Source organism: Balaenoptera physalus (genome assembly GCF_965194825.1).
Source record: "Balaenoptera physalus genome assembly, chromosome: 8".
NCBI lineage: Eukaryota > Metazoa > Chordata > Mammalia > Artiodactyla > Balaenopteridae > Balaenoptera > Balaenoptera physalus.
Genome location: NC_138887.1, coordinates 100,921,986 through 100,940,887, shown reverse-complemented (window position 1 = coordinate 100,940,887; position 18,902 = coordinate 100,921,986). Strand labels below are relative to the sequence as shown.

The window sequence follows — 18,902 nt, the reverse complement described above, 5'->3', positions numbered from 1 at the left end:
AGCCACCCCTGCTGATGCTGTCCAGACTGCAGATTCATGAGCAAAAGGAATGGTTCTTGTTTTAAGCCACCAAGATCTGAAGTGGTCTGTAATACAGCCATAAATAACTAGAGGGCTTCCCTGGTGGCGCAGTGGTTGAGAATCTGCTTGCCAATGCAGGGGACACGGGTTCGAGCCCTGGTCTGGGAAGATCCCACATGCCGCAGAGCAACTAGGCCTGTGAGCCACAATTACTGAGCCTGCGCATCTGGAGCCTGTGCTCCGCAACAGGAGAGGCCGCGATAATGAGAGGCCCGCGCACCGTGATGAAGAGTGGCCCCCACTTGCCACAAATAGAGAAAGCCCTTGCACAGAAACGAAGACCCAAACACAGCCATAAATAAATAAATAATTTAAAAAATAAAAAAATAAAAAAATAAAATAAATAACTAGAACACACACACACACACACACACACACACACACAAACAATATTGTGTTATCTTTCTGGAATTTGCGATATTTGTGATAATGATCAGCTTTTTAAAATGTGTAATTTGTTTTTCTTTTTATCTCATTTTAAATATTGTTTTGTACTTTAAAAATAAATTACCCAAGGAAAAAATAGATTATTAAATAAATATTAAAAGACAATTGAGGAGGCATCTAGGGAAAAAATAAGTTGAATCCTTACCCCATTTCTTACATAAAAATAAATTCCAGATGAATCAAAAATAACTACATTATTTTAAGAAATCAGAGTACTAGAAGAAAAAGTGGAAAATATTGTTTTAAATCTGAGTGGAGAATGCATTTTGAAGTATGACACAAAACTCAGAAGTTTTGAAATAAAAGGTTTAAAGAAAAGACCTCAGAAAAATAGATAAATTCAGTAGGGTAAAAAACAAACAAGATCATAAGAAAAGCAACACACTGAGAAAATATATTTCCAATACATATCACAGGTAAAGAATTACTTTCCTTACATGCATAAAGCTCTTCCAAATCAATAAGAAATTCACAATCCTATAGAAAAATGGGCAAAAGACAAACAACAGAAAATACAAATGGCCTTTAAAAACATAAAGAGATGTTCAGTCTCACTCAGTAAATGTGAAATAAAACTACGATGACATATAATTTTTTAACCATTAGAAGGATAAAGATCAAAACGTTTGAAAATGCTGCATTGGCAAGAGTGGGGGGGAAACTGGCACTTTTGTATATTTTTAGTAGGACTAAAAATTAGTAAACATTTGTGGAGACTATTAGACATTAGCTGTAAAATGTTATACTAGCAATTCCCTTCACACGTTCACAAAAATCGTATATAAGATTATTCATTGCAGTACTGTTTGTAATAACAAAAGAGTAGAAACATCCTTAATATTTATCCATCAAGAGTAGACCTACTAAATAAAATATCACACATCAATATAATAGAACACTATCCAGGGTTGAACTATTTGCAATAAAATGGAACAATCTCCAATATGTCTTGTTTAATGGGTGCAGCTGAGTGGAGAACAGCCCAGAGAGCTGCTACTGGTTATGGGAGGAAAAAAGAATAAAGACACATCTACATTTGTACATATGTTAGATATCAATAAAAGAATACACACAAACCAGTGTTGGTGGTTGCCTGTGGGAAGGGAAATGGGTAGCTGGAAACAGAAGTGGAAGGATTTAACTTTTGCTACTTTCGAATTTTGTACTATGTTCATATACTACCTATTTTATTAAAGTAATTAAGCTTAAAAAATAAATACGCAAGTTACTGGGATGGGGGAAGCTCCCCAGCGAAGAAAAGGGAATGAAACTGGAAACAAGAAGAAAGGGGACATCAGCTTTATCTGTTTTGTTTTCTTTCTTTTTCTTTTTCTGTCTTTTTTTTTTTTTTTGGCTGCAAGTCTTAACCACTGGACCGCCAGGGATTTCCCTTGTTTTATTTCTTTAATAAAATATGAAACAAAAAGAAAAAATACAGACACAGGTGTTATATTAGTCTCTGCATTTTTCTATATTTATACACTTTAAAAATAACATTTGCCACAATTTAAACTTTAAAAATGAATTTTTTTGTGTGATTCTGATGATCAGTCAAGTTGAAAACCGTTGTTCCAAGGATGGTTTAGCATTAGAAAATTTCATCAGGACCTCCCTGGTGGCGCAGTGGTTAAGAATCCACCTGCCAATGCAGGGGACATGGGTTCGAGCCCTGTTCCAGGAAGATCCCACATGCCACGGAGCAACTAGGCCCATGTGCCGCAACTACTGAGCCTGTGCTCTAGAGCCCGTGAGCCACAACTACTGAAGCCCGTGCGCCTAGAGCCCGTGCTCCACAAGTGAAGCCACCACAGTGAGAAGCCCACGCACCCCAATGAAGAGTAGCCTCCGCTCACGGCAACTAGAGAAAGCCCGCGCATAGCAACGAAGACCCAACACAGCCAAAAATAAATAAATAAATAAATAAATTTTAAAAAAAGAGAAAATTTCATCAAAGCAATTTACCATGTTAACAGATTAATGAAGAAAAAATCATATGATCATCTCAATAGATACAGAAAAAGTAGTTGATAAAATTCAATATCCATCCATGATAAAAATAATAATTGGCAAATTAGGAATAGAAGAAAACTTCCTTAATCTGATAAAATGTTTATAACTACAAGAGACCTACACCAAACATCGTATTTAATGGTGAAAGGTAGAAAAGCTTTCTCTTTAGAATGAAGAAAAAGTCAAGGATGAAAGATGCTACCGTTTAAAAAAAAGTTTTTTTGATGTGGACCATTTTTTTTAAGTCTTTACTGAATTTGTTACAATATTGCTTCTTTTTTTTTTTTTTAAACATCTTTATTGGAGTATAATTGCTTTACAATGGTGTGTTAGTTTCTGCTTTATAACAAAGTGAATCAGTTATACATATACATATGTTCCCATATCTCTTCCCTCTTGCGTCTCCCTCCCTCCCACCCTCCCTATCCCACCCCTGTAGGTGGTCACAAAGCACCGAGCTGATCTCCCTGTGAGCTGATCTCCCTGTGCTATGCGGCTGCTTCCCACTAGCTATCTATTTTACATTTGGTAGTGTATATATGTCCATGTCACTCTCTCACCCTGTCACATCTTACCCCTCCCCCTCCCCATATCCTCAAGTCCATTCTCTAGTAGGTCTGTGTCTTTATTCCCGTCTTGCCACTAGGTTCTTCATGACCTTTTTTTTTTTTCCTTAGATTCCATATATATGTGTTAGCATACTGTATTTGTTTTTCTCTTTCTGACTTACTTCACTCTGTATGACAGACTCTAACTCCATCCACCTCACTACAAATACCTCCATTTCATTTCTTTTTAGGGCTGAGTAATATTCCATTGTATATATGTGCCACATCTTCTTTATCCATTCATACAATATTGCTTCCGTTTTCTGTTTTTGGTATTTTGGCCACAAGGCATGTGGGATCTTAGCTCTCCGACCATGCGAACTCGCATCCCCTGCACTGGAAGGTGAAGTCTTAACCACTGGACCTCCAAGGAGGTCCCAGTGCTGCTACTATTACCACTTCTTTTCTTTTTTTTTAAATGGCCATATTATTTTATTTTTGGCTGCGTTGGGTCTTCGTTGCTGCGCATGGGGTTTCTCTAGTTGCAGCGAGCAGGGGCTATTCTTCATTGTGGTGCGTGGGCTTCTCACTGTGGTGGCTTCTCTTGTTGTGGAGCATGGGCTCTAGGTGCACGGGCTCAGTAGACACCTCCAGGACATTGTTAACTAGAAGTGGTAGGGCTTCCCTGATGGTCCAGTGGGTAAGAATCCACACTCCCAATGCAGGGGGCCTGGGTTCGAGCCCTGGTCAGGGTACTAGATCCCACATGCATGCCGCAATTAAGAGATCCTGCGTGCCGCAATTAAGAGATACTGCGTGCCGCAACTAAGACCTGGCGCAGCCTAAATAAATGAACAACTATTTTTAAAAAATGTTTAAAAACAACAAAATAGATAAATAAATTATGATGTATTCTACAATGGAATACTATTCAGCAATGAAAAATAAGCTGCAACAACATGGATGAATTTTACAAAATAATGTAGAGCAAAAGAAATGACATAAAAGAATACACACAGCATGATTCCATTTGTATAAAGTTCAAAAACATGCAAAACTGAAATATACTGTTTAGGGATTCCAAAACTAGATGGTAAAACTATGGAGGAAAGAGGAAACAATTATCAAAAACATCAGGGCAATGGTTACTTCTAGAAGAGGAGGGAGGGGGATGTGATTGGAAAAAACAAAGAGGGAGCTCCTGGGGGGGCCCCCACCATCACTTGACTCAGGTGTCACTTTATAATTATTTGTTATTTAGTACCTCTGTGTCTTATTCACCTTCTGTATACATGCTACATTTCACAATTAAAAATTTAACAATCTGACGCAAAAATGAAAACTTGGGCCCGTGGGTATTTCTCTGTATTTTTATACTTTCTAAAAATGTGTATTTTTAGAATGATTCTGATCATCACCCAGGTTTGAGAACAGCTCTAAGGAAATTCTTCCTGATCTGCCCCTGCAAACAACCTACCATCACCAACAACAGACCTCCTCTCAGTCTCTCAACTAGGTGTCTAGGCAAATGAGAAACTCCACCCAGCTTCTCCAGCTCTTTCCCACTGGCTGCCCCCGGCTGGGTGACAGGGCCGCACACCCCTGTGCGCACACACAGCACAGCAGTGGTCAAAGAGGCTACGTGCTGGCTCTCAGGGACCTGTTTCTCTTGCCAGCCGCAGGTCTCTCTGCTTTCTTGCCCCATTTACCAAACCAACCAGATTTGGCTGAAGGTGGACCATGGCCTGGATAGTATGTTTGTCTGGTCAGCTTGGAATGCCTGAGAGGAGACATTTCAAGCTATCCTGGGGAAAGATGCTGAGTGCCTGAAGAAGCCCAAGTCAAGAGAGTGGAAAGATATAGGAGAGACAGACCTGAGTTCTATATAAACCTAGAAATTGGCCCAACCTCAGCTGCAAACTTCCTCACTTGATGGCATGCTTCCAAAGGCTCAGCAATCTAGGCTGAGGAAGCTCATAGTGGGTACCTCTCTTCAGCAACTCTTATTCCAGATCTGCTGGAAATCTCCACATAGACGTCCAATGAAGGCCTCTAATTCACATGGCCCATACTTTCTTCCTAAACCTCCTCCTTCTCTAGCATTCTCCAGCTTAGCGAAAGGGAATGACACCACCTTCCATCCAAGCCTAAAACCTGGGTCCTCCTGCTCGCTCATCAGCAAGTCCCATTGGTTCTACCTCTGAAACTCCAGGATCTGTCCACTTCCTCCAAGCTGTTACTCCGGTCCTGACCGCCATCATCTCTCAGCTGGACTACTTCAACCATCCCCTAAACAAGCAAACAGGCTCCAGGATTTCCCTCCTCCTGTGGCTTCTTCACACAGTACTCAAAGAGATCGGTCTAAAATGCAAACATGATTACATCTCTTTCTTGCTTAAAAGCCTTCAGTGGCTCCACACTATCTTCTGGAAAACAACCAAATTTCCTAATATGGGGTATGAATCCCTTTATTTTCTAATTCTCTAGGTCTTATCTCTTATAATCCTATCCCTCAAATGCTTTGATCCAGCTCTACTGAAATTTTTATACTTCCTTAAAAGTACCAAGCCCTCTCACCTCTACACCTATGTGCATGCTATACCCTCTTCCTATCCTTCCCACCCAAATCTTCCTTGGCCCCAGTAATTCCTACTTATTTCTCAGGTTGTGGGTTAAATGTCAGTTCCTCTGGGGGTCTTCCCTTGCTCTCCAGAGTCCTTTGTGTTCATTCAGCATCCCACCCGGTCACAATACCTCTCAGAGGTGTTGCTAAAGCCTGTTTAATTATCTGTCTTTGGATCCTGTCTGAATTCTTTGTCTATTTTTTTTTTTTCGGTATTCTTTGTCTTTATCTGCCCCAGAACCTGATCCAGAATGACATACAGCAAGCACCCGACACCTAAGTGAATGAATGAGTGGACAGTTGTGTACTCAGAACTCTGAGACTTTTAAAAAAGTAAAGAAGTCTCTACTTTCAAAAGTTTACAGATGAAGACAACCTAAATCATCTTCACCCACAAAAACACCTCCAAGAGCCAGATGACACTGACCACGTCCAAAGCCAAATCAAGACCACCAGCTCAGGACAGGACAAATCACTAGCCAGAACCCCCAGCAGAAGGCTTGTCTGTGATTCTCACACTCGGCTCCAGTTCACTACCCGCCCACTGACCCAGCTGGCACCAACTCCTGCTTCTGGCCCTACTTCATATAAAACATCCAGCAGAAAGACCAGACACAGAAAAAGAACACCCAGAACACATATGGGAATGGGACTGAGCTGAGAGATGAAGGGTGGCAGCAAAGAAGAGCTCAGAATGAAGTAAGGACCAGGGTTCAGTGCCGGCACCCCTGCAGGACCCTGCCCCACCAGAGCCACAGCTAGTGAGGTTCGAACCTACACAGCCAGCGGATGGTTCTGACTCCTCAACTTTCCTGCCAAAACCACTTCTGCCTGCTCAGCAGCTGCTCTCAGGAGTATGGGCTGGAGAGAGGTTCATACCCTTTCTGTCTGATTTGATGGTAACTACAGAAGGGCAGCATCACACATGCACTTAATTTAGGAGAATTCGACCATGGGCCCCTGCAAAATAAATAAAAAGAGAGAGAGAGAATGAACACATATTCTCTCATAGTGTGAGCAACTCAGAACTGGGTGAGATTCTAGTGCCGAGACTTTTTTTTTTTAAAGGAACATTTATTTATTTATTTTTTGGTTGCGTTGGGTCTTCGTCGCTGCACGCAGGGTTTCTCTAGTTGCGGCGAGCAGGGGCTACTCTTCGCTGCAGTGCGCAGGCTTCTCATTTGAGGTGTCTTCTCTTGTGGTGGAGTACGGGCTCTAGGTGCGCGGGCTTCAGTAGTTGTGGCACGCGGGCTCAGCAGTTGTGGTTCGCAGGCTCTAGAGCACAGGCTCAGTAGTTGTGGCACACGGGCTTAGTTGCTCCACGGCATGTGGGATCTTCCCAGACCAGGGCTCGAACCCGTGTCCCATGCATTGGCAGGCGGATTTCTTAACCACTGCGCCACCAGGGAAGTCCTAGTGCTGAGACATTTAAATTTTCCATACAGCTGGCTCCTAAACTCAAAGAAACCTTGTTTATACCTTTCTTTTGTGTATTTTTAAAAATCCTTTCCCTCTTCTGCTCTTTTGCATTTATGTAATTTTAAAAACTAAAATTATATTTTCTATGTATGCCCCTTCTTATATACTGTACATTACTATATGTTGCACATTCATACAAACATATTACCATAAAAGAGTATGTATGCAAAATCACATAGACCTTATGTTGTGGCCATTTATGGATTTTTCAAAGCTACTGTTGATTACACATGGTTTCTGCCTACATGTTGACTTTAGAACCTGTTACCCACAAAGGATGTGGCTCCACCATGGGTACCATCCTCCAGGTTCTTCCTCTGGCATCTGTACCAAGCCAGGAATGACATGACTTTGTCCAACATCCGGCAAAGACTCTGAGAACTCTAGTGGCCAACCTGACAATGACAGGCAGCCTACAAACACTCCCCTATCAGGATCCTTACCCGTCCCTGGGGCAGAACTGAGATGTGGGGCATCCAAGGCCTATCAAAAGACGGAGGTTGCCAGGTCTGCTCCTGCCTTTTGATTTTATTTCCTGTTTCTTCAAGGACAATTTTGGAGTCACCCTAGCTACAAGCAAGGGATGGCAAGGCCAGTTCCCTCCCCTTCTCTTTAGGTCCCCAGCCCAGAAGAGTGACAGGTGGGGAGCTAATCCACTCCACACTGCTAAAGAAGGACCTGCTTGGGTTCCGTCTGCAGTTTTTCAGGCTGGGTCATAATCCCACCATGAGGTGAGGGTTCTGGGACCTCAGACCACCATGAAAGTATCCAGGGGGCTCTAGACATCCCACACTTAAGTGTCCTTCCTCAGCCCAGACCAGCCTGAGGGTCCAAACTTCCAAGGAACCCACAAATAATGGGTTAGGAATCCATGAAGGAATGAATGAAGGAATAGTCTCATTCCTTCACAACCTCAGACAAGGAACCGAGTCCCCATTTTTCAGATGAGGAAACTGAAATCACCTGTCAAAGCAAGACACGATCACTGGACTTCTGTCTCCCAAAACAAGATTTCTGGAACTTTCTGGTTACCTTTTAATTACTCATCACCAGGGGTTTCTTACCCTTCACAAATTTCACTCAGTTCTTTTCCCCCACCCTCTCCCTCAATGCCTAAATCTTCTACCCCCATCTTTCCCTTTTTCCTGTCAATTCGATTTCCCAGTCTCTTCTCCAAGGTCTAAACACCTCCTTGAATTCCCGAGGACCCCGCTTCCATAGTGGCACCTACGTGGAGCATCTCCTTTTCTTAAAAAAAAAAAAAAAAGTCCTTTCCTGTGGCTCAGAGCCACCATCCCCCTCGCTCTCGGGCCCCTCATTCCCCCTTTTCCTTTGCTAACCCACCCTGCTCAGGCCTTTGTGATCCGCTTCCTCAACTTCCTCGCCCTCCCGCCTCATCACCGACGGTCCCATCCTGCATACAGCCTGCCCCCAAAGTTTCAGACTCCGTTCTTGCAACTCTCCCGGGCGCTGCTCCCGCCCTCTCAAAAGCTCAGGCTTGAGCCTATTCTTTCCGAGAATGCCCGCATCCCATCACCACAAACCCCCGGCTCCGGCTCCCGCGCGCTTACCCGACCAGAGCACCAGCTTGCCGTGTGCTTCCTCCTGGGAGTCCGAGTCCCCGGCCAGCAGAGTGGAAGTGGCCCCGTAGGGCAGCGCCGAGCCCAGGCACACGTTGTAGCGCAGCGGCTCGCAGGGGGTGGCCCGGCCGCAGTGGCTCAGCAGCGGCGGAGGGCCGGTCACGGCCGCGCTCCTTCTCGCGCTCCCGCCCGCGCTCCGCGGCCCAGGCCGGGTCGCGTTCCCGCTCAAGGCCGCCCCCCGGCCCGGGCCCCCCAGCAGCAGCAGCAGCAACAGCCCCAGGAGCAGGAGCGCCGGCCCCCGTGCGAGGCGGGCAGCGGCCATGGCCAAACCCGCCAACTCAGCAGAAGCCCTGGCGCCCCCGCCCGCTCTCCGGAGCCCCCAGGCCACACGCGCAACTCTTGGGGCCTCGGGGGCAGCTCAGGCGACCTGTGCGCCCCGCGAGTCCGGTGCCGGGCCCCCCCGGACGCTCCGCGCGCCGCGGGCCCTAGGCGCCCAACTTCGCAAACTTTGGAACCCGGGGCCCATGTTGGGCGGTGGAGGCTCGGGCCGGGATGCACAACTCTCTACCCCTTCCCCTGGCAATCCTAGTTATCTTCAGCTGCGGGAGCCCCCTGGGCCCCCAATCTCTAGCCCCATTCCTTCTCCCACCATTAAAACCACCTCCCGGCCCCGCGATGGAGGCCAGGCGCGGGCCGGGGGTGCTGGACTAGGTTCCCGGCTCCACCCTCGCGCCAGCCTGCGGCCCAGACGCCCACTTGGCTGTACTGTGCCGCAGCCCCGGGACTCTCCCCGCCAACTACCCGGCTCCTTTGTTGCTCTAGCTCGCTCGACTCTCTGGAATGCACGGGCCTCGCCGAGCCAAGCCCGGCCCCCCCTCTTCTACGGCTGGGGGAGGGACTGGCCGAGGGAGGGAAGAGGAGGAGCTCGAGCTTCAGCGTCCCGGGCGCCCGGAGAGGCCCGGACCAGGGGCTCTGGTGACCCCGCCACTGCCTCGGGGCAAGAGATGGGTGGCAATCGTGGCCAGTAGTTGCCACAAGACTCAGCAGTCACCTTGACTGGCCTGAGGATCGTTCAGCCCGGTCGTCTGCAGGGAGAGGACTCCTCTGGTTTACGGTGGGAGAGGCAGGGGGTGCCTGAAGCCTCTGTTACATCCCGCCCTGCTCCCCAACCCGCCAGTCTTTTCTGCTTTGCGTTAAATCTTTCAACTTGTCCTAGGGCCCCATGGAGAAGACCGGGGTTTGGGGTTCCCACTCGTCCGAGTCCTTCCAGTTCAGGACCTGTGTGAGAGTCTACCTCAGAGTCACTCAGGGCAGCTGCCCCCCACTGCTGTTACCTCGGGGAGCAGGTGTCTGGATACCAAAAGTGCCAGCATCAAGACTTTATTGCTACAAATGTGTGAACCTCTGAACTGTGGTTGCCAACAGCTGGCCTGGCGTGTCTTTAGTTATGTCCAAAGGAGGCCAGTCCCTCTTTGATGGCCCTTTGCTGCTCATAGTCTGGCCAAGGAAGTTTATGCTGCTCTCCTTCCCTACTCTGCTTATTTTGCCTTTTCTCACTCCTTTGCTTGTCATGTTTTCAGTCACGGAATTTGATTTCACCCTGCAGTGGTTTCCACCTCTTAGTAACCAGGGGTCCAGCTGGAGAGTGGACTTGCATTGAGCAACTTTTCCATGTTGCTGATGGGGCAGCACACTAGGGTGGCTTTTCCTTTCTTACCACTGCCGCTACCCCTTCAGCCTAGCCCAAGTGAACTAGTTCTGTTAGGTTTGGCCATTTTAGAGCAAATTAGCTATTTCACTTCAGCTACCATCCTCAAGTGTTACATAAGCCCTAGAGACAGAGAGAGGGAGGGAGAGAGAGAGAGAGAGGATTCAATTCAATTTAGCAAGTCTTTTTCTGAAATCCTGGGATGTATGTAGCACTGTGATAGGCATGACATACTTGAAGAACTTGAGAACTTGGAGTTTTACTGTGGAGTCAAGGCTTGCCCTCAAGAAACAGTAATATACTACGACAAAGCAGCAAAGTCTCCTCCTCTAGGGCAAGGACCTTATTCTATTCTCTGTATCCACAAAGCATCCAGTGCAGTCAGGCATGCAATATTAACCACTCGATAAATAAGCTGCCAAAATGAGGTGTACAGTGAGTGTACTATAGGAATTTATAGCAGGAAAAGGTCAGTGTGGGTAGCAGTGGAGGAGGTGGGATTTGAATCCAGCTCTGAAAAGTGAGTAGGAAGAGTTAGAAAAGTAGAGAGAAGCCCAGCTGGCATTACAAGTGGAGGAAACTATGACTATAGCTCAGAGCATGACCAGCCTGGCAATCAGGACATAGTAGGGGGTAAGCAGGGAAACTGACTGGTAGGAAACCGCAAATGACATACAGAGGAATTAAGGTTTCATTACACTGGCAATAGGAAACAGTGAAAAATTTTGATCAGAGGAGTGATATGTTTAAGAACATTAATCAGTCAATGTGAGGATGGTACGAAGGGCAAGAGTCTGGAGACAAGAGACCATTTTGAGGGAAGTCGCTGGTGATTTGTGGAAGAAGTGGGAATAGTCTATGTCATCAGGGTGTAATATTCCTACTGGAAAAATAATTTAAAACATTATGACCTACCTCAGTTATTTATTTTTTTTCTGTGATATAAATGAAATGGCTGTTATGTCTAAAGTTTGAGCCACAGAGAAGGTTGCCTGATACCACACCGTTGCTTTGCTTTAGGAACTTTCTCCACTTGTTTTCTATCTGGTTGTTACTGTGGCAGCTTTGAAGCCCTGTGGGATTTTCTCCGTAGTCCATGCATGAGGGAGAAACCTATGCATATGCTCAGGCAGCCCCTTACCTTTCTGCCTAAAAATGTTAGCAATTCTTCAAGTATGAAGGCTGTACCATCCCTTGTCTGGGATTTCTTGGGAAGCAGAAGAATCTTTTGTGGAAGAATCACATCATTGTAATATAGAACCTTTATTCTAGAGATTGAGAAGAGCCTACGGTGTTGTCTTCCATCCAGAATGTTCTTCCCTTCAGGAGGAGGGAGAAGATGTGCTAATTTCTCAACTCCCTGAGACTCACTCTCCAGGAAGTGGAGATTCAGGATCCTGTCAGACATCAGGTTCAGGAGAGGATGGAAAATGTTCACTGGGGACTATGGAAGAGAGGATTTCCTGGTGGTTCCTGAATGGCATTCAAGGTCCTGGAGAAAGCCCATCCATCCCCTCCTTCAGGCATACCAAGACCGCCAGTGTCTTTTTTTTTTATTATTAATTAATTAATTAATTAATATTTGGCTGTGTTGGGTCTTCGTTGCCGTGCACGGGCCTCTCACTGCAGTGGCTTCTCTTGTTGTGGAGCACGGGCTCTAGGCGGGTGGGCTTCAGTAGTTGCGGCAGGCAGGCTCAGTAGTTGTGGCTCACGGGCTCTAGAGTGCAGGCTCAGTAGTTGTGGCGCATCGGCTTAGTTGCTCCGTGGCATGTGGGATCTTCCTGGACCAGGGCTCGAACCCGTGTCCCCTGCATTGGCAGGCGGATTCTTAACCACTGTGCCACCAGGGAAGCCCCCGCCAGTGTCTTTTAGAGACTCCTCTGAGTGATCTGACATACTCCTGTTCTCCAACCTCATGGTAGCAGGGTGAGAACTGCTCCTCTCCTGAGCCTGAGCCACCACCGCCCAGTTCCTCCAGAGTCTTAACCCTGTGTACATGTCGTAACACAGTCCTTTTGTCAGGTTCAAGAGAAGCTATCCTGTGTGACAGTGTATTACAGTACTTGATTTGCCGCAAGTAGCTTCTTGATTTCTGAGTCATTCTCACCAAATATTTTGGCATTTTGAGGTCACACATTCAATGTTGACTCTTTGTTATTTGCCTCTGGGCCCTCCACTTGAAAAGAATGAACATGAAAGTATCTGTGGGCTATCCCTGGGTATCCTTGAGACCTTAGTTGCTTCCTCACGGTTCAGTTGTCACACCTGCCAGAATTTGGAGCATAATTGTTGTAGTGCTCCAGTTCTTTCTTTTTTCCCGTGTTTCTTATTTTACAATGAAGAGCATCAGTCAGAGGGAAAGGACAAAATGGGAAAGGAGCTAGATAAGCTACATCCTCAGAGAAGGAGTACAGTCGATTTGGAGTTAGAGACCTGACTAGCCAACCTCTGAACAACTTAGTCTAAGTCCCTATTTCTTTCTTTATAAAAATGAGATATTATCAGTTGTATTTCAGTACATCAGAAATGAATGTTCTGAAAAGGAAATTATGATGGCAATTCCATTTACAAAGTATCTAAAAGAATTAAGCATTTAAGAATAAATCTAACCTAGGAGGTGAAAGGCTTGTACACTGAAAACTACAAAAGGTTTCTGAAAGAAATTAAAGAAGACCTAAATAAATGAAAAGACATTCTGTGTTCATGGATACGAAGACTTAGCAATGTTAAGATGTTAATACTACCCAAAACAATCTATAGATTTAACACAATCCCTATGAAAATTCCAACAGCCTTTTTCACAGAAATGGAGAAGTGGATCGATCCTGAAATACATATAGAATTACAAGGGGCCCTGAATGGCCAAAACAATCTTGAAAAAAGATTAATAAAATTAGAGGGGGCTTCGCTGGTGGCGCAGTGGTTGAGAGTCTGCCTGCCAATGCAGGGGACACGGGTTCGAGCCCTGGTCTGGGAGGATCCCACATGCCGCAGAGCAACTGGGCCCGTAAGCCACAACTACTGAGCCTGCGCATCTGGAGCCTGTGCTCCGCAACGAGAGACCGCGACAGTGAGAGGCCCGTGCACCGCGATGAGGAGTGGCCCCCGCTCGCCGCAACTGGAGAAAGCCCTCGCACAGAAACAAAGACCCAAACACAGCCAAAAATAAATTAATTAATAAAAAAATAAAAATAACAAAATAAAATTAGAGGACTTAAACTTCACAATTTTAAAACTTACTACAAAGCTGCAGCAATTAAAACATTATGATAGGGCTTCCCTGGTGGTGCAGTGGTTAAGAATCTGCCTGCCAATGCAGGTGACACAGGTTCGAGCCCTGGTCCGGGAAGATCCCACATGCCGCAGAGCATCTAAGCCCGTGTGCCACAACTACTGAGACTGCACTCTAGAGCCCACGCACCACAACTACTGAAGCCCGTGAGTCACAACTACTGAGCCCACGAGCCACAACTACTGAAGCCCACACGCCTAGAGCCCATGCTTCACAACAAGAGAAGCCACCACAATGAGAAGCCCACGCACAACAACAAAGAGTAGCCCCCGCTCACCGCAACTAGAGAAAGCCCGCGTGCAGCAACGAAGACCCAACGCAGTCAAAAATAAACAAATAAATAAAAATGTATTAAAAACAACAACAAAAAACCCCACTATGATACTGTCAGAAGGAGAGGCATATAGGCCAATAGAATAGAATAGAGAGCTTAAAAATAAACCCTTACATATATGGCCAATTGATTTTCTAGAAGGGTACCAAAACTATTCAGTGGGAGAACGACAGTCTTTTCAAAAGAAATGTTGGGAAAACTAGATATTTACATGCAAAAGAAGGAAGTTGTACCCTTACCTTACACAATAAACAAAGATTAATTAAAAATGGATTAAAGACCTAAATTTAAGAGCTAAAAACTACAAAAATCTTAGAAGAAAACTGGGGGAAATCTGCATGACACTGTATTTGGCAATGATTTTAAGGATAGGACACCCAAATTATAGGCAATAAAAGAAAACATAGATAAATGGGACTTCATCAAAATTAAGGACTTTGGTGCATTAAAAGATACTATTATTAAAGCAAAAAGACAACCAACAGAATGGGAGAAAATACTTGCAAATCATATATCTGATAAGGGATTAATATCCAGAATATATAAAGAACTCCTAAAACTCAACAACAGCAACAACAAAACAACCCAATTAAAAAGGGCCAAAGACTTGAACAGACATTTCTCCAAAGACATACAAATGGCCAATAAGCACATGAAAAGATGCTCAACACCATTAGTCATTAGAGAAATGCAAATCAAAACAACAATGAGGTACCACTCCACAACTACTAGGATGGCTATTAAAAAAACACACACACACAGACAAGATAACAAGTGTTGACAAGGACATAAAGAAATTAAGAACCTTGTGTACTGATGGTGGGAATGTAAAATGATGAAACTGCTGTGGTAAAGTTTTGTAGTTTCTCCAAAGGCTAAACATAGAACTGCCATATAACCCAGCAATTCCACTCCTAGGTATATGTCCAAAAGAACTGACAGCAGGAAGTCAAACATATACTTGTATACCAATGGTCATAGCAGCACTATTCACGATAGCCAAAAGGCAGAAACAATCTAAGCGTCCATCGATAGATGAACGGATAAATAAAATGTGGTATACGCAGTTGACCCTTGAACAACACAGGATTGAACTGCGGGGGTCCACTTATTAGCGGATTCTTTTCAATAAATGCTACAGTATTACATGATCCAAGGTTGGTTGTATCTGCAGGTGCAGAACCATGGATATGGAGGGCCAACCAGGGACTCTGAGGATTTTGGTATCTGAGGTCCTGGAACCAATTCCCTGTGGATACTAAGGGACGACCGTACATACAGTGGAATATTAATTAGCCATAAAAATGAATGAAATTTTGATACATAACATGTATGGACCTTGAAAACATTATTTTCAATGAAATAAGCCAGACATAAAAGGACAAAGATTGAATGATTCCACTTATGTGAGCTACCTAGAATAGGCAAATTCATAGAGACAGAAAATAGAATATTGTTTACTAAGGGCTAGAGGGGAGGGAGGAAAGGGGAGTTATTGTTTAATGGGTACAGTTTTTGTTGGGGATGATGAAAAGTCTTGGATTGAGATAGTGGTGATGATTATACAACATTATAAGTATATTTAATGCCACTGAATTGTAAACTTACAAATGGTTAAAATGATAACTATTAAGTTATATATACTTTACCATAACTTTTTTAAAAAGAAAAAGTAAGCATATTACTACTTAGCTATAAGGAATCTAATGAAGATTAATATGATGTAATAGTGAAAAGCTTGGTCCTTAAGTACTTAATAACTTTTGGTTTCACTTTCCTTTTTTCATCTCCAACATCCAACCTATGGTGCCATTTCAGTGATTCCTGTAAGTCCAACCGGTAGCCAACAGTGTAGAAATGGGGCTGGTTTGGGAAAGGGTAATCTTGCCCCATTTCAGTCTGTGACTGTACACTGTGATTTCAGGTTTTAGGTCTTTTCTCGGTGGTGACAGTTCTGCTTTTATACTAAAGAATATAGTTTTTCAGAATCACAGACATAGAGAACAGACTGGTAGGTGCAAGGGGGAGGGGGTGGGATGGAGTGGGAGGTTGGGGTTAGCAGATGTAAGCTTTTGTATATAGAATGGATAAACAACAAGGTCCTACTGTATAGCACAGAGAACTATATTCAGTATCCTATGATAAACCATAAGGGAAAAGAATATTAAAAAAGAATGTATACATGTATAACTGAATCACTTTGCTGTACAGCAGAAATTAACACAACATTGTAAATCAACTATACTTCAATTTTTAAAAAAGAAAGAAAAACAAACCAAAAAAGAATGTAATTTTCCTCTCCTCAATAAATGGCACCACCATTTACCCAGCTGCACCCAGGCCAAGAACCTTTGACTCATCCTTGACTCTTCTCTTTTTCTAACAACCCACACCCAATCCATCAGCATATCCTGTCAGCTACACCTTCAAAATATGTCTAGACTCCAACTACTCTTCATCACCTCCACAGCTGCCAGCCAGTTTGGAGCTCCCATCATCTATCTCCTGGGCCACTCCAAGAGCTTCCTAACAGAGCCCTCTCTTTCCCTGTACCCTTCTACAGCCGATTCTCCAGTCAGGTGCCAGGGTGATCCTTCTAAAACGTAAGGCAGATCATATCATTCCTGTGCTCAGAACTCTCTAATGGCATCTCATCACACTCAGGGTAAATTCCAAGATCTCATCGTGACTTCACCGAGGCCCTGTCGACCCCTGGCAACCTCCTGGATCTCATTTGCTGCTACTCTTTTTCTAGTTCACTCCATCTCAAACATGCTGTTCATTTTGCTGGTCCTTACACACACCAAGCAAACGCCTGCCTCAGGACCTTTGCACTCTTGTTTGCTCTCATGTTCTCACTTCACTCGAGTCTCTGTTCAACTAACCCTCCTCAAGAAGGCATTCCTTATAATTGCTCCAAAGAAGATGAAATACTTAAGTATAAACCTACCAAAAATATGTACAAGACCTGTATGGTGAAAATTACGCAATGCTGATTAAAGGAATGAAAAGACAACCTAAATCCTTGGAGAGACACACCGTGTTCATAGATAAGAAGATTCAACGTAGTAAAGATGTCAATTTTCCCTAAATTGATTCCCCTAAACCTCAATACTATCTAAATCTCAGCAAATTTCTCTATAGACATAGACAAGCTTATTCTAAAAGTTATATGGAAAGTGAAAGGCCCTAGTATAGCCAAAATAGTTTTTGGAAAAGAAGAATAAAGTGGGAGGAATAATTTGATATTAAAGCTTACTATAAAGCTATAGTAATCAAGACAGTGTGGTACTGACAGAAAGATAGATACACTGATTAATGGAACAGAATAGAGAATTCATAAATATGCCCCCAAATATGCCCAGTTAATTTTTGACAAAGTAGCAAAAGAAATTCAATGGAAGAGGGAACCTTTTCAATAAATGGTGCTGGAGAAATTAGACATCCATAAGCAAAAATATGAAACTCAACCTAAACTTTGCAGCTTATACAAAAATTAACTCAAAATGAATCATGTAAATGTAAAGCTATAAAACTTCTAGGAAAGAACATAGGAGAAAATTTTCAGGACTTATGACTAGGCAAAGAATTCTTAGACTTGATACCAAAAGAATGACCCATAAGAAAAAAAATAGATAAATTAGACCTTATCAGAATTTTAAAAAGTTTAGTTCTGCAAAAGACACTGTTAAGAGAGTGAAAAGAAAAATTATAGACTGGGAGAAAATATTTGCAAATCACATATCTGATAAAGATCTAGAATCTGGAATACATAAAGAACTCTCAAGACTCAGCATTAAAAAAACAAACAATCTCATTAGAAAATGGGCAAAATATATTCTCACTGAAGGGACTATAGAGGTGACAAATAGTACATGAAAAGATATTCAACATCATTAGTCATTAGAGAAATGCAAATTAAACCACAATGAGATAATCACGACACACTTATTAAAATGGCTAAAATGAAAAATATGATTAACACCAAGTGTTGGCAAGGCTGGGGAGAAACTGGATCACTCATACATTGCTGGGGAACATAAAATGATACAGCCCCTCTGGAAAACAGTCAGTTTCTGAAAAAACCATACATACACTTACCATACAACCCAAACAATCACACACCTGGGCGTTTAGCCAAAAGAAACGGAGACTTGTTTCCACGCAGGAACTTGTACATCAATATTCATAGCAGTTTTATCTGTAATAGCTCAAAACTGGAAAACTAACCAAATGTCTTTTAATGAGTGAATGGTTAAACAAACTGTGGTACATCCATACCGTGGAACACTAGCCAGCAATAAAGAGGGATGAACTACTGATACACATAACAACTTGGACAGATCTCAAGGGAATTATGCCGAGTGAAAAAAGCCAATCTCAAAGGATATCTACTGCATGATTTCACTTATGTAACATTCATGAAATAACATAATTATAGAGATGGAGAATGAATTAGTGGTTGCCGGGGGTTACTGATGGTGGGGAGGGATGGGTGTGGTTATGAAGAGGTAACACCAACAACATGTCTTGTGATGATGGCACAATTGAGTATTTTTTGGTAACAGCTTTATTGAGGTATAATTCATATATGCAGTTCAGTACCTTGATTGTAGTGATGATTACTCAAGGCTACACATATGATAAAATTACATAGAACTATGCACACATACTCAAATGACTGCATGTATAACTGGTGAAATCTGAATAAGCTCTGTGGATTGCACTAATGTTAATTCCTTGGTTTTGATATCATACTATAATTGCATGAGATGTCAACATTGGATGAGGTTAGGGAAA

At 43.5% G+C, this 18,902-nt stretch overlaps 1 protein-coding gene across 4 annotated transcripts in view; it reads right to left on the bottom strand.

Moving 5' to 3' along the window:
• SMO (smoothened, frizzled class receptor) overlaps positions 1 to 18,902 on the bottom strand; it is a 45,313-nt gene that overhangs the window by 19,428 nt on the left and 6,983 nt on the right. Inside the window, exon 1 of one of the 4 annotated variants that reach the window (XM_082472968.1) lies at positions 8,760 to 9,644. The exons of 2 other annotated variants lie outside the window; for them this stretch is intronic. In XM_082472968.1, the coding sequence (XP_082329094.1) occupies positions 8,760 to 9,090 (331 nt within the window). In that variant the 5' untranslated portion in view covers positions 9,091 to 9,644. Of the gene's footprint in view, positions 1 to 8,759; positions 9,645 to 18,902 lie in introns of those variants that run through there. One more of the 4 variants, XM_082472969.1, reaches the window with a different exon arrangement.